Source organism: Chiloscyllium punctatum, chromosome 17 (assembly GCF_047496795.1).
Source record: "Chiloscyllium punctatum isolate Juve2018m chromosome 17, sChiPun1.3, whole genome shotgun sequence".
In the NCBI taxonomy this organism is placed as follows: domain Eukaryota; kingdom Metazoa; phylum Chordata; class Chondrichthyes; order Orectolobiformes; family Hemiscylliidae; genus Chiloscyllium; species Chiloscyllium punctatum.
In genome coordinates, this window is record NC_092755.1 from 58,766,605 (window position 1) to 58,780,133 (window position 13,529).

General features: G+C 40.3%; 1 protein-coding gene across 2 annotated transcripts in view; it reads right to left on the bottom strand.

Moving 5' to 3' along the window:
* The window catches only part of sppl3 (signal peptide peptidase 3), a 211,614-nt gene that overhangs the window by 4,261 nt on the left and 193,824 nt on the right, over positions 1-13,529 (bottom strand). For both annotated transcript variants that reach the window (XM_072587257.1, XM_072587258.1), the window contains exons 9-10: positions 7,775-7,962; positions 6,264-6,373 (exon numbers count right to left, since the gene is read on the bottom strand). In XM_072587257.1, the coding sequence (XP_072443358.1) occupies positions 6,264-6,373; positions 7,775-7,962 (298 nt within the window). The remainder of the gene's footprint in view (positions 1-6,263; positions 6,374-7,774; positions 7,963-13,529) is intronic.

Below are 13,529 nucleotides of genomic sequence, written 5' to 3' on the forward strand. Positions count from 1 at the left end.
AGGACTCATGCACAAGTACTAATGTACAGAATGGAAAAGAATGACTAGGGTAGGAATAGGTCCAGTCAAGGATAGTAGTGGGAAGTTGCGTGTGGAGGCTGAAGAGATTGGGGAGACACTGAATGAATACTTTCCGTCAGTATTCACTCAGGAACAGGACATTGTTGCCAATGTGAATACTGAGTCACAATTAATTAGACTGGACGGCTTTGAGATATGTAGGGAAGAGGTGTTGGAAATTCTGGAAAGGGTGAAAATAGATAAGTCCCCTGGGCCTGATGGCATTTATCCTAGGATTCTCTGGAAAGCAAGGGAGGAGATTGCAGAGCCATTGGCCTTGATTTTTATGTCCTCGTTGTCTACAGGAATAGTGCCAGAAGACTGGAGGATAGCAAATGTGGTTCCCTTCTTCAAGAAGGGGAGTAGGGATAACCCTAGTAACTATAAGCCGGTGAGTCTCACTTCTGTTGTGTGCAAAGTCTTAAGAGAGAATTGTAAGAGATAGGATTTATGAACATCTGGATAGGAATAATGTGATCAAGGATAGTCACAAACCTTATTGAATTCTTTGAGAAGGTGATGAAGGAGGTGGACGAGGGTAAAGCGGTAGATGTGGTGTATATGGATTTTAGTAAGGCATTTGATAAGGTTCCCCATGGTAGGCTACTGCAAAAGATACGGAGGTATGGCATGGAGGGTAAGTTGGAGGTTTGGATTAGGAATTGGCTTGCTGGAAGAAGACAGAGGGTAGTAGTTGATGGTAAAGGTTCATCTTGGAGTGCAGTTATTAGCGGTGTTCCGCAAGGATCTGTTTTGGGATCATTGCTGTTTGTCATTTTTAAAAATGACTTGGAGGAGGGGCTAGAAGGTTGGATGAGCAAGTTTGCGGATGATACGAAAGTCGGGTGGAATTGTTGACAGTGAGAAAGGATGTGTCAGGTTACAGCGGGATATAGATACGTTGCAGAGCTGGGCAGAAAGGTGGCAAATGGAGTTCAATGTGGGTAAAGTGTGAGGTGATTCACTTTGGTAAGAGTAACAAAAAGATGGGGTACTGGGCTAATGGTCGGATACTTGGTGGTGTGGATGAGCAGAGGGATCTTGGTGTCCATGTACACAGATCTCTGAAAGTTGCCACCCAGGTAAATAGTGCGGTGAAGGCGGCATATGGCGTACTGGCTTTTATTGGTAGAGGAATTGAGTTCTGGAGTCCTGGAGTCCTGAGGTCATGTTGCAGTTCTATAAGACTCTGGTGCGGCCGCATCTGGAGTACTGTGTGCAGTTTTGGTCGCCATACTATAGGAAGGATGTAGAGGCACTGGAACGGACGCAGAGGTGGTTTACCAGGATGTTGCCTGATATGGTAGGAAGATCGTATGAGGAAAGGCTGAGGCACTTGGGGCTGTTTTCATTGGAGAAAAGAAGGTTTAGGGGTGACTTGATAGAGGTGTACAAGATGATTAGGGGGTTAGATAGGGTTGACCATGAGAACCTTTTTCTACGTAGGGAGTCAGCTATCACGAGGGGGCATAGCTTTAAATTAAGGGGTGGTAGGTATAGGACAGATGTTAGGGTAGATTCTTTACTCAGCGAGGCAAGAGTTCATGGAATGCCCTGCCAGTAGCAGTGGTGGACTCTCTCTCTTTATGGGCATTTAAACAGGCATTGGATAGACATATGGAGGATAGTGGGCTAGTGTAGGTTAGATGGGCTTGGATCGGCGCAACATCGAGGGCCAAAGGGCCTGTCCTGCGCTGTATTGTTCTATGTTCTACAGGAATTCCCAGATATTTCTATGTAAAAACTTACCAGTGAAATACATTTGAAAGTACTTCTGTCACTTGGTTCACTGTCAATGCCGCTTCTCCGGTCCGACTGGATATCTTTGTACTTGGCACACCCTGTCTTCAGTCATAAAAAGCCCTTTTTGGAGATGGGATGACTTCTGACTTGCCTTAATTTTTAAATTACTGATATGACTTCTGTATTGTAATTTGGTTACTAACATTCTTACTGAGGCAAAAATGTGCCAGAGAACATAACTATTAAATACAAGGAGTCCCAATCATTAATCCACTGCATTCCAGAAAGAAAAAAGGAGCTTAAAACATTCATGGCAGAACTGTACTAATTATACTATTAAAAACAAATATTCTCCCTTGCTGAACAGCAGTATAGCTTATAAAGCATGTTAAACATTTGAAACAAACAAGGGCACATCAGAATGCATGCTGCCCAAAGTCTCCTTTTCCTAGTGTACAGGTCTGCAGCTAACCCCATTTTTCACACACCAAGGGTAATAAAATTAAAATGCACATGATGATTCTGATCACCTACAATCTCCCCTTTCTTCTGCTGAAATCAATTCAAATGAAATTTTAAAATTAAAATAGATTGCATATCACAGCATCATGCCAACAGAAAAGACAGTTATGGGATGTTACCTGACAGCTGTAGGGCACAAATAGCACTAGTCTATTCTGAAAACTTAGCTGTCAATTATAATTCAGGTTTACATAGCACATTTAATGTAATAAAACACTCCAAGGTGCTTCACAAATGTTACAGTATAAACCCTGAAAGCAGCCACACAAGACAGATAGCCAAAAGCTTTGTCAAAGAGGTCTGTTATACGTTGCTACTTAAAAGGAGGAGAGCACAACTGGGATGCAGCAAGGTTCAGGGAGGGAATTTCAGAATTTCAATCCATACCAGAGGCAGCTAAATGAACAGTGAGCAATTCAGACTGAGATGAAGAGTCCAGAATTAGAGAAGTACAAATATTCCTGAGGGGTGTTGCTGGAGGTAATTAGAGAGGGTCAGTGTCAAGGCTATAAAGGATTTTAATAAGTGTGGCAGAACTAACAGGAAAGCCAGAAATAAGGGTCCAAATGGCAGGTTTCTGAAATTCGAATACAAGAAATTTCTAAGCCCAAGGTAGTTTAGGAAACTTAACTAGCAGTAGGCAGTATGCCCTGTAATTTCTTTTGTTTAAATCAGCTACACAGACCTCAAGAGGCTGGTGCTGGCAGGAACATGTAGAACTGGATGTCAATGACATGATTGGCGTGCCAATGCTGATCACTATGTCTGCAACATTGGAGTGGCTGTGTACACATGCAGCTCACAGGGAATACAAGGGACAGGAATTGAAAACAATGGCTGCAATCTTATCAACATGTAATTGCAAGAAATTTCTGCTCGTCTAATACTGGATGTTGGATATAGGATATACAGTTGATTAATTAGCAACAGTGAAGGAGCTGAATGAGGCGGAGAGATAGAACTGGGTGTTAAGAATGCAACCCAGCTGGTGAAGGTGTTCCCATCTAGCTGGATTACAGGGGAGAGCTGTTGGGAAGATAATGGTAGCAGTCAATCTCGTCAAAAGCTGTGGTAGATTGAGAAAGAATGACAAAGAAATAGTTTACAGGGAGCGGGATTAAAATGGACAGCTCTGTTGAACATGGTTGAATAATCTTTGTGCTCCATTCTTCTTTGAACATATCTTGGAATGCACATAACTTGCTAACAGTTTATTAAAGCAGAGTCTGCATATTTAATCTCCACAGTAGGTGTCACATAGCACATACCTAACTGTGATCAACTGTGATTATGCTAAATAATTTAGTGGAGGAAATATGAGATTGCACAAGTAAAACAATGATCCAAATTTACTTACTAATAAAATTGCTTAGCAGCTAAAGACAGGAAGGATGCTTCTTTTCATAAGGCAGTTTTTTTTTATTAGCCTTTTAAAAAGTGTATTTAAATATTGGGATAAATCAATTGGAAAGCATATTCGTCCTGTGATGAGATATCGCAGCTACTTTTTCTTAAGTTATGGATGGAGATTAGATGCCCTTAACAGAACTTAAAGCAGTTGAGGAATTGTCTTGCCTTATATTACATTGCTGGCAGTTCACTGGAGGTTTACTACCCCGATACCGGGATCATCAGGTTGTCTCATGGTAAGTATTGGACAGGCTGGAATGTTGCATCTGGAGTTTAGAATAATGAGAAGCTATTTGACTGAAATGTTCAAGTTCCTGAATGGTCTTGACAAGGTCGATGTGGAAAGGTTGTTTTCCCTTGTGGGTCAGTCCAGAACTAGGGGGCAGAATTTTAAAATTAGAAGTCGTTCTTTTAGGACAGAAATTAGAACTTTTTTTCTGAGTTGTGCAATCTGAAAATTCTGCCTCAAAAAAAAAACTGGGGAGGTGGAGTTGTTGAATATTTTAAAGACAGAAGTGGACAGGCTCTAGTTTCCTTTGGAAGGGGAATTGAGTTTTCAGCAGTTGGTAGAATTTGAAATAGAAAAGGTCAGCCATGATCTGACTGAATGGTGGAGTAGGCTCAAGGGACTGAATTGTCTACTTCTGCTCCCATTTTCTATGTTCACATAGTTAATCACTTTGAAGATTTCACAGAATGCTCCAGTTATATAGAACATTGGTGAGACTACACCTGGAGTACTGCGCACAGTATTTATTTAGGATGCAAGTGCATTGGAAGCAGTTCAGAGAAAGTTTGCAAGCCAAATATCTGGAATGGGGTCAGTTGACTAATGAGGTAAGATCGGATGGGCTATGCTCTTATCCACTGGAGTTGAGAAAAGTAAGAGGTGATGATTGAAACACTAGATCCTGAGGGATATAAAGGTTCGATGTGGAGAGGGTGTTTTGTTTTTGAGTGTCCAGGACTGGGTTCATCATGTGAAAATATGAGGTCACCCATTATAAAACAGAGATGAGGAATAGGATTCTCTCACAAGAAGACGTGAGTTTTTGTCAATTGGAAGTGATGTTGCGGCTTTACAAAAGTTTGGTTAGGCTGCTTTTAGAGCATTGCGTTCAATTCTGATGGCCACATTACAGGAAGGATGTGGAAGCTTTGGAGAGGATGCAGACAAGATTTACCAGGATGCTGCCTGGATTAGAGGGTATGATCTATAGAGGAGAGCTGGACAAACTAGGGCTGTTTTCTCTGGAGCGGTAGAGGAGAAACCTGATAGAAGTTTATAAAATTGAGAAAGGCATAGATTGGGTTGTCAGAATCTTTTTCCCAGAGTTGAAATGTCTAAAACTAGAGGGTATGCATTTAAGGTGAGAGGGAAGACGCTCAAAGGAGAGGTGAAGGGCAATTTTATTTATTTTTTAAACAGAGTGGTAGGTACCTGGAATGCACTGTCAGAAATAGTGGTGGAGGCAGATATGATATGGACATTAAAGGAGCCCGGGGATAAGCACACGAATAAGCAAGGAATGGAGGGATATGGACCATAGCAGGCAGAAGGGATTAGTTTAACTTGGCATCATGTTTGGCACAACATCATGGGTCGAAGTGCCCATTGCTGTGCTGCATTGTTCTATGTTCTTGCTCAACAGGCATTGCAATCAGTATCTTTGCATTATTTTATGGTAAACAGACAACTTTTTGGTAAGCCAAGGGGTGAAAAGTAATTGGGAGGTAGGCTAGACTATCATAGAAATTCTACAGTGTGGAAACAGGCATTCGGCTCATTGAGTCCTCACCGACCCTCCCAACAGCATCCCACCCAGACCAACACCAACACCAACCCACCCCCCCCCCCCATCCCTATAACCCCGCATTTCACATGGTTAATGCACCAAGCCAGCACATCCTTAGACACTATGGGACAATTTAGCATGACCAATCTACCTTTGAACAGTTGGAGGAAATTGGAGCATCCAGACAAAACCCACACGGACACAGGGGGAAATGTGTAAACTTCACACAGACAGTTGGCTGAAGTGGAATTAAACCCAGGTCCCTAGTGCTGTGAGACAGCAATGCTGACCACTGAGTCACCATGCTGCCCATATGGCGTGATCAGATCAGCCATTATATTATTGAACGGTACAGCAGGTTATAAGAGCCTAATAGCCTAGTCCTGCTCCCAATTTGCATGAACCAATCTGGTTTCTGCAGGAAAAGTCTTTATTTTGTTCTGCACCCCTTCCTGAACATAAGACTAAAGATTTCCCACATTTTCCCAAATATTTGGAATTTTGAGGTAAGTTGGATTTCACTATATTTAAATTCTCAAGGCCTGATTGGTTCACAGTTGTACAACATTAGATGGGAACATACAGCAGGCAAGTACTGACAATGCAAAGGAGCAATGTCAGATGGAGTTGGATGAAGCTGAGCAAAACCTATTGAGCATGCAGAGTGGAAAAGTAACCAACAAGATTAAGCCGCAGATTGTAGGTTTATTTAGGTTTTTACATTCTACTCACCTTTAAATAAGCCATGGTGAGCAGTGGTAGCAGTGTAAACGGAACGAGGTACAAGAGTGCAGGTTGAGCAGCCCGGTGAATTCTAGATGCTACAGTGGCTGTCAAAAGACCTAAATCAAGAGTCAGATTATCAGGAAAAAAAAGGACAACTTCTAAAATGGAAATATCACCATAGAAGATTTTATAATTTATTAAAAATGCATTTATACAGTTATAGTTCATTTAGCAGTCCTGATGCATTCAGAAGAAAACTTTTAAATCAGGAAAGCTTATGCTGCTGATTACAATTTTTACATTAATCAATTTATTGGCTTGAACATAACTGGCACAAAAATTCTCTTAGTTATGCTTAATGACTCAAGTACTTAACTGACTCAGTTTCTCTTGCTCACTGCTTCCACATCCAACTCACCAGTCTCTTCTGTTTGTTGCTTTCCCCACACCTCACTTCTTGTTGACCCCTTGTACCATTCCTCTCCCAGTCCCCCTGTACACTGCTTCACTTTCCAATTCACCCAGTCCCCTGTTTCCTTTTGGTTTGACTTCCCATGTGCAAAGGACAGAAGTGGCAAATGTGAGGGAAGCAACAGCAACCAGTAGAGGAGGGGAGACAGGGAGCAGCATTTTGTTTTAAAAATAAACTGGAGAGTGTTCAGTAACTACATTAAAACAAAAATCAGCAGTGTTTAGAGGAGGAATGTCCTTAGTTTACCAACCGTGCTACAAAGAAAATGGATTTTATATGGTGGACACTTGTATACTGCTGTATCTTACTATTATTCAAGTAAGGATGCCCTTGGATAATTCCTTACAATTTCAAAACACTGCACTGCTATACAGCATGAATAACTTTTGCAAGTGCAGTTGCAGCTGCATTGGCATTGCAGCAACCATTTACATTCTGTGAAGTTCTACAGATGTTAATGAGATGGATGGGGGTATTGGTTGTGGTTAAAAACTCTGGACAGAACACCAGATCGACCAATACTCTTCCTCTTGTTAATGCTACATTCAGTAATGCAGTGATATCTATTAGGCCACAGCTTGAAATCAGAGGGTAGCGACTCAAGAGGTACCAAAACCAAAAATCTCAATATGAAATTCCTTGAAGCAATTGATGCAGAGCAGCAAAACGTCTTCGAGATTTCAGAGGTCAGCTATAACCAAGAAAATTAGAAAGAGGCAATGCAAGTCATGCCAACTGGTTTAAACAGAAAAAGGAATAGGTCGATTTCTAGACCTTAAAAACATCAAGGTATATGAGGAGGGAGCATTATGGCATTATGATAGAGGATCAGCCTTATCATACTGATTGCCTACTCTTGATCTTATTTCCTACATTTCTATAGTTATCTAGTTAAATAATAAATTTAATACATAAATGAACATTTTAAATTCCAGTATTGTAAATATTGCAAATAACTCACATTGTTAGTTGGGATAAACTGCCTGTGCCACTGGGAATCAATTTTCAACAATATTCTTATTTCTACTGAATTGCTTCCACTTACCTACAAAGTAACCGATCAAGGTACAATGGAAGTATGACACCTTCTGCATACGACCAGGTATATTAGGTGGAATAGCCTCACTGTTAGAAATTTTCTTATAGTTATCATATCGAAGCACAAAGCACAACAGAAGTCCTGGCATGACAATGTCTCCAATTCCTAGCATTGAAAAGTGGGTGCCTGTGGAACTGCACAAAACAAAAAAAGGGAGACTGTGTTTAGTATCTTTCAATTTTTTACACAAAAGCTCCACTTTGCATTTCTAACTTACTTTGAAGATTATAAATATTAAGGCTGTGTGTTATTCTTAACGTTTTCTTCAAAAGCACCATTTTTGTAACCTCTGAAGCTGTACAAATTTGAATTAAATAGAATTGATTTTAGCACCAAAATACTGTTAACTAACCTGTCAAAAGCTTAACCAATATTATCCTACAGTAACTAATGCCTTAAATGCAACTCTGGTTTGCGCAAAAAGCAGTAAAAATACCATGATCTGATGAGAATGAACAGGAGCTACTTAAAATACATGTCACCAATCAGTTGAGTTTGATATTAGTAGATGACCTACATTCACCAGGCCTCAAGATGATGCCAATTCATGTTCATCCATAAGTTTTGAAACAAATATCAGTGACTGAAATAATGCTTAGACTTGCTAACATTCGAAATTATACCTTTAATCTGAAATTTTGGACAGACCAAAAATATGGCAAATTTGGAAATAAAATTCACTTCAACTAAATTTATTCTTTAAAAATGCCTTTAAACAATGCTGGAAGAGACAGTGAGTCAACAATCTCTAGTGATGGTCATTAGTTTCAAAATGAGGCAGAAGTTAGCATTTGTTGATAGAAATGCCTGCTAGAAACTAATCACATCAGATTGGTTAAATAATATTCCAAGTTTTTTGTGATTATGTTTGCAATTGTTAGAGAAGCTAAGTGATTGCTGCAATCAAATCATAGAATGGTTACACAGCACGGGAAGAGATCCTTCTGTCTGTCCAGTCCATGTCAGTTGTCCAAATAGTTCCACTCCTCCTTTCCCAACAATCCTACAAATCATTTTCCTTTTAAAGCCACCAGTGAAGCTGCCTCCATCACCCTTTCAGGATTCAAGATCACAACCAATTGCTGCATAGAACAAATCTTTTTCTTCATGCTACCTTAGATTCTTTCACCAATCACTTCCAACGTGTGCACCATATTTGTGAGGTAGCCTTGGGGGAGATGCTCCATCACCAGCTTATGCCACCCCATAAGACCTGGGGATTTTTCCAACATCCAATTCATTAAAATGTTCTTCCTCACACAGTGGGTAAGAATGTTACACAGTCTCTTCCCATGTTCCACCAGAGAGGGCAAATTTGGCAACACCAGAAGAAGAAATACCAGATCCACTTTAACTCTGATCTCCAGAATGTCCTTCAGCTCCCTTACTATAGCACTCCAGTGTGTCTGGATCTTACGACATGACGAATAGCAGTGTGTGTCTTTACTAATGTTACATTTGGGACACCCTGATGACTCTCCTCTCTTGAACTTAGCTAGCTTCTCTGGTGCCATATGAGCCCTGTGTAAAATCTTCAATTGCATAGGCCTGCGCTTTGTTACATATTGAAATTTTCTTTACATTTTCCCATATATCTTCCAATACTTCCAATGAAATGTCCTCTGCTAGCTCCCGATTCCATGCCCTACAGAGTCCCTCCACTTCCTGTCTGTAAATGATAAAAAGTACGAACTGAAAGAGCACCCGTACAGTGGAGCACTCTTTTCTCCACGTCTGACTTGTAAAACTGAGCCAGAAGCGTGGTCTTCTTCTGTGTATAATCCCTTATCTGAAAGTACCGGAAAAGGACCCTATTAGACAATCCATACTTCTGACTTAGCTGGCTAAATGACATCAAGACCTTCCCCTCAAATAAATCCCCAAATAAGAGATCCCTTATTCTCCCATAACTTAAAGCCGGAGTCCATTGCCTCAGGTTTAAGTCCTTGGGCTCCCACCAACGGTGTAAACGGTGAGGTCTTAAGCCAAATGCCCTCGTCTTGCCTCATTACCCTCCAAGCTTTCACTGTATTTAAAACGATTGGACTCTTACACTGTTTGGTCACGGGTTTCATCTTATCCATGAATAATAGATTAACTGGGGGACATCTTGACTATCCAGATGAAGGACTTTTGCCCGAAATGTCGATTCCTTGGATGCTGCCTGACCTGCTGTGCTTTTCCAGCACCACTCCAATCTAAACTCTGCGAGGCTTGAATGTCAAGGCAAATCAACTCTGAATCCCCCCCCGTAACCAGTCACCCACATTTACTAACAAAGTGCATATCTGATATCTCTTCAAGTCCTAAAGGTCTTGAAGTCCCCCATCCCTCAATCATTTTGTATGCTCTCCAAAAGCCTCACATTATAAGGTGTGGCATCCAGATTTGGATACAATACTCCATTGTAGTTAAACGGAGATTTTAAGTATTCATCATAACTGCTTTTGTACCACTATGCGTCTACATACAAAGGCCAAGAACCAATATTGTTCTTAAACTGCTTTCCAAAATGGCCTACCATATTCAATAATTTGTGCAAACATACTCTAACACACCTCTCAAAAAGCCAAAAGAACTGTGGATGCTGGAAATCAAACAAACTGAATTTGCTGGAAAAACTCAGCAGGCCTAGTGGCATTCGTGTAGAGAAACTAGAGTTAATGTTTTAGGTCCAGTGATCTTTCTTCAGAAGGGAAGGTTTGTTCTGAAGAAGGGACATTGGACCTGAAATGTTAACTCTGGTTTCTCTATAATGATGCTCACCAGACCTGAGCTTTTTCAGCAATTTCTGTTTTTGTTCTCAACATACCTCTGTTTTTAATACCTTCTTCAGAACTCTATTCTTTGCCTTATGTTGCTGCTTCACTTTCTGGTCACCAAAATGAATCACATTCACATATCTGATCGATCATTTCATTTTGAATTGTTTTAAAAAAAAGGCTCCCATCACCAAGGTTACATTGAGAAGCCAATAGTTGTTCAGTTTATCCTTATATTCTTGCTTAGGAAAGGGTATAATACTTGTAACTCTCCAGACTCTGACACCTCCCCTGTACCTAAGAGGGGCTGAAAGATTATGGCCAAGTAACCCTGACATTTTTCACCTCTAAGTCCATATGGGATGCCTGTAGCTTCCTGAAGGAAGCAATGACTGACTGACTTTTAACTACAGCCAGAATTCCCAGCTGCATTTTATAGTGTAACATTGTTAGCACTGCTTCCTTGATAAAGCCACATGCAAGACTTTAGTACCTTAGTTTTACTTGTTGCATCCAAATGTGGATCTTTATGGATCTTAATCAACTTCACCTCACCTCTTACTATGCATTCATTATTTATAAACGTACAACTGGATTCAGTATTAGCTGCTGTCCTATTCTCTTTGCTGATCTTAACTTCTTTTTAGTTCACCTCTGAACTTTTCATATTCTTCACTTTGGTAATTATTTGTACCATCAATCTTATCTCTTCTGTGTCCTATTTCTCTGCTTCATCATAGCTCTTTTCTTAGTCAGAGAGTTCAGGTGGGAAAGTACTTCAATTATACCCAAACCACCACCTCTTTAAAAGGCTGTGTATTTTTGAATTACATTTTTTCTCATCAATCTTTGATTGCAATTTCCCTAAACTAAATGCATCCTCAACTCACTAAAACAGATAATTCTCCAATTAAGTATTATTATTCCATGTAGTCTATGTTTCCATAGCTAACCTTCTGGATATTACCATGGATTCCCAAATGTTGCCCAATAGACATTTGCACCGCTTGAAATATCCCCATTCTCTAGAACCAGATCTGGCAAAGTCTTCACCCTGGTCGGGCTGCAAATGTGCTTTTCAAGAAAGTTGTCCTGACCTCCTTTCCCTATGCTCTTTACAATATTGCTAATTCGAGTGTTTATTACAACCAATAATTATTACTCTATTGTCTTTACACTTCTTTTAAAAAAATTATCTACAAAGTCACTACATGCAGTAATATTGGGCAGCTTCGACTATGAATTAAGTAGTTCTGTTTGAGATCCTACCAGAACATCCTCCCTCCCTGCCTTTCTCGCACTAACATGCTCCTTAATTATGGCCACCCACCTTTCCCTCGTAACCTTCCCAATCTTTCTTAACCACCTTGTATCCAGAAATATTTAGTACCTAGTACTAGATCTCGGTCATCTCCACAAATTAATATTCCCCCTGTAGTTATTTACATCTGTAACTCATCACCCTTATTTACCACATTACTTGTGTTTATACACAAGCACTGTAAGGTTAGATCTGTTTTTTCAGTCTGATCCAATTTGCTGTGATTGCTGGGATATTATATTGAACAAAATTTTAATAGGCTTTCTTCAGCTTAGCAACACAATAACCAGCCAACAAATACTTATCCATCGGCATTGTGGAGATAAGTAAAATTCTGATCATCAGAGAGAGAGATTTGTGCTGCTTCATTCAATTCTGAGAAAGCCACCAACGTATTCTCTTGTGCATTCAATGCCCCGTCGGCTATTACCATATTGCGGCATTGGGAGGAGTATTACAAATCCACAGCACTGATATTACATTCAACAACTGCATCTAATTAGTGTCTGAAACATGGCAAAATGTTCCAATGTGTAATTAACTGGAACATTATCAAACACTGTGCTGCACAAGGAGAAAGTAGGACAGATCACCATAGGAAAGTTTTAAGAAGCATCTTTAGATTTGCTGGGAGGAAAGAAGAGAAGAGGAAAATGGAAAAGGTTCAACAGGAAATCCCAAAGGTCAAGGGCTGCATGCATAGCTGCTAATGAAGAACCAAAGTTCAGGGCAGAGGTACACAGACCAAAACTGGACTTCTGTAGTCGTTTGTTTGGGGGGGCGGGGGGGAGAAAGGAGTGGAGTTGGAAGATGGGAGTCCAACTTAGAGTGTGTTAGAACAGTCAAAGCCTAGAGTCAGCAAATGAGTTGAGGTAATTGGAGCTGATGCTTCAGTGGAGGAGATGGGGAGTATTTATGATGACATAAACATGTAGCTGGATGTTTGTGCCTGGGTAAAATATGACTAAGGCATTGAAATGGTCTGGCTCAGCCTCAGACATTTCCCAGAGGCTCTGTGAATATATGCTTGAATGATTAATTGCTTGTCTACTTCCAGAAGGAACAGCTATTTCAAACAGGCAAAATCTGTTAAAGGATGGCTATCACATAGATTCACAATAAGGTGAACAAAAGAATGCTGGGTTGCAATCCTTTATCGAGGTGATCCCAGGTGCTCAACCTCTGTCGCTCTAGAGGATTACTACTGATTTAGCAAATGAAAGTGCAGTTGCAGAGGTGTCTGGATTATACGACATATCAACAAAACCAAGGTTTCTGTCATCAGTTAACTAGAGCTCAGGGTCTCTCTTTCTCTCTAAGATGTAAGATGTTGAATTTGCAGCTGGAATAACACCATCGGCAAAAGGTTGCTACAGTTCTTCAGATCTCAGCCTTCCAGAACAGAGATGACAAAGAGCATATTAAACCAGGCCAACCAGCTGCAAGCAACCATGAAATATTCACTCACTCAAGTTATACGAAGAAATGCCCGATTACCACTACCATAATTCAGCAGTAAAGCTTAAACAAAATATTGAATTGCAAAGTAAAGCCTAAAACTGTATTCCACTCAGGTCCAATTTATATTGCTGCAAAGAACAGGCAAACAATCTTCCCA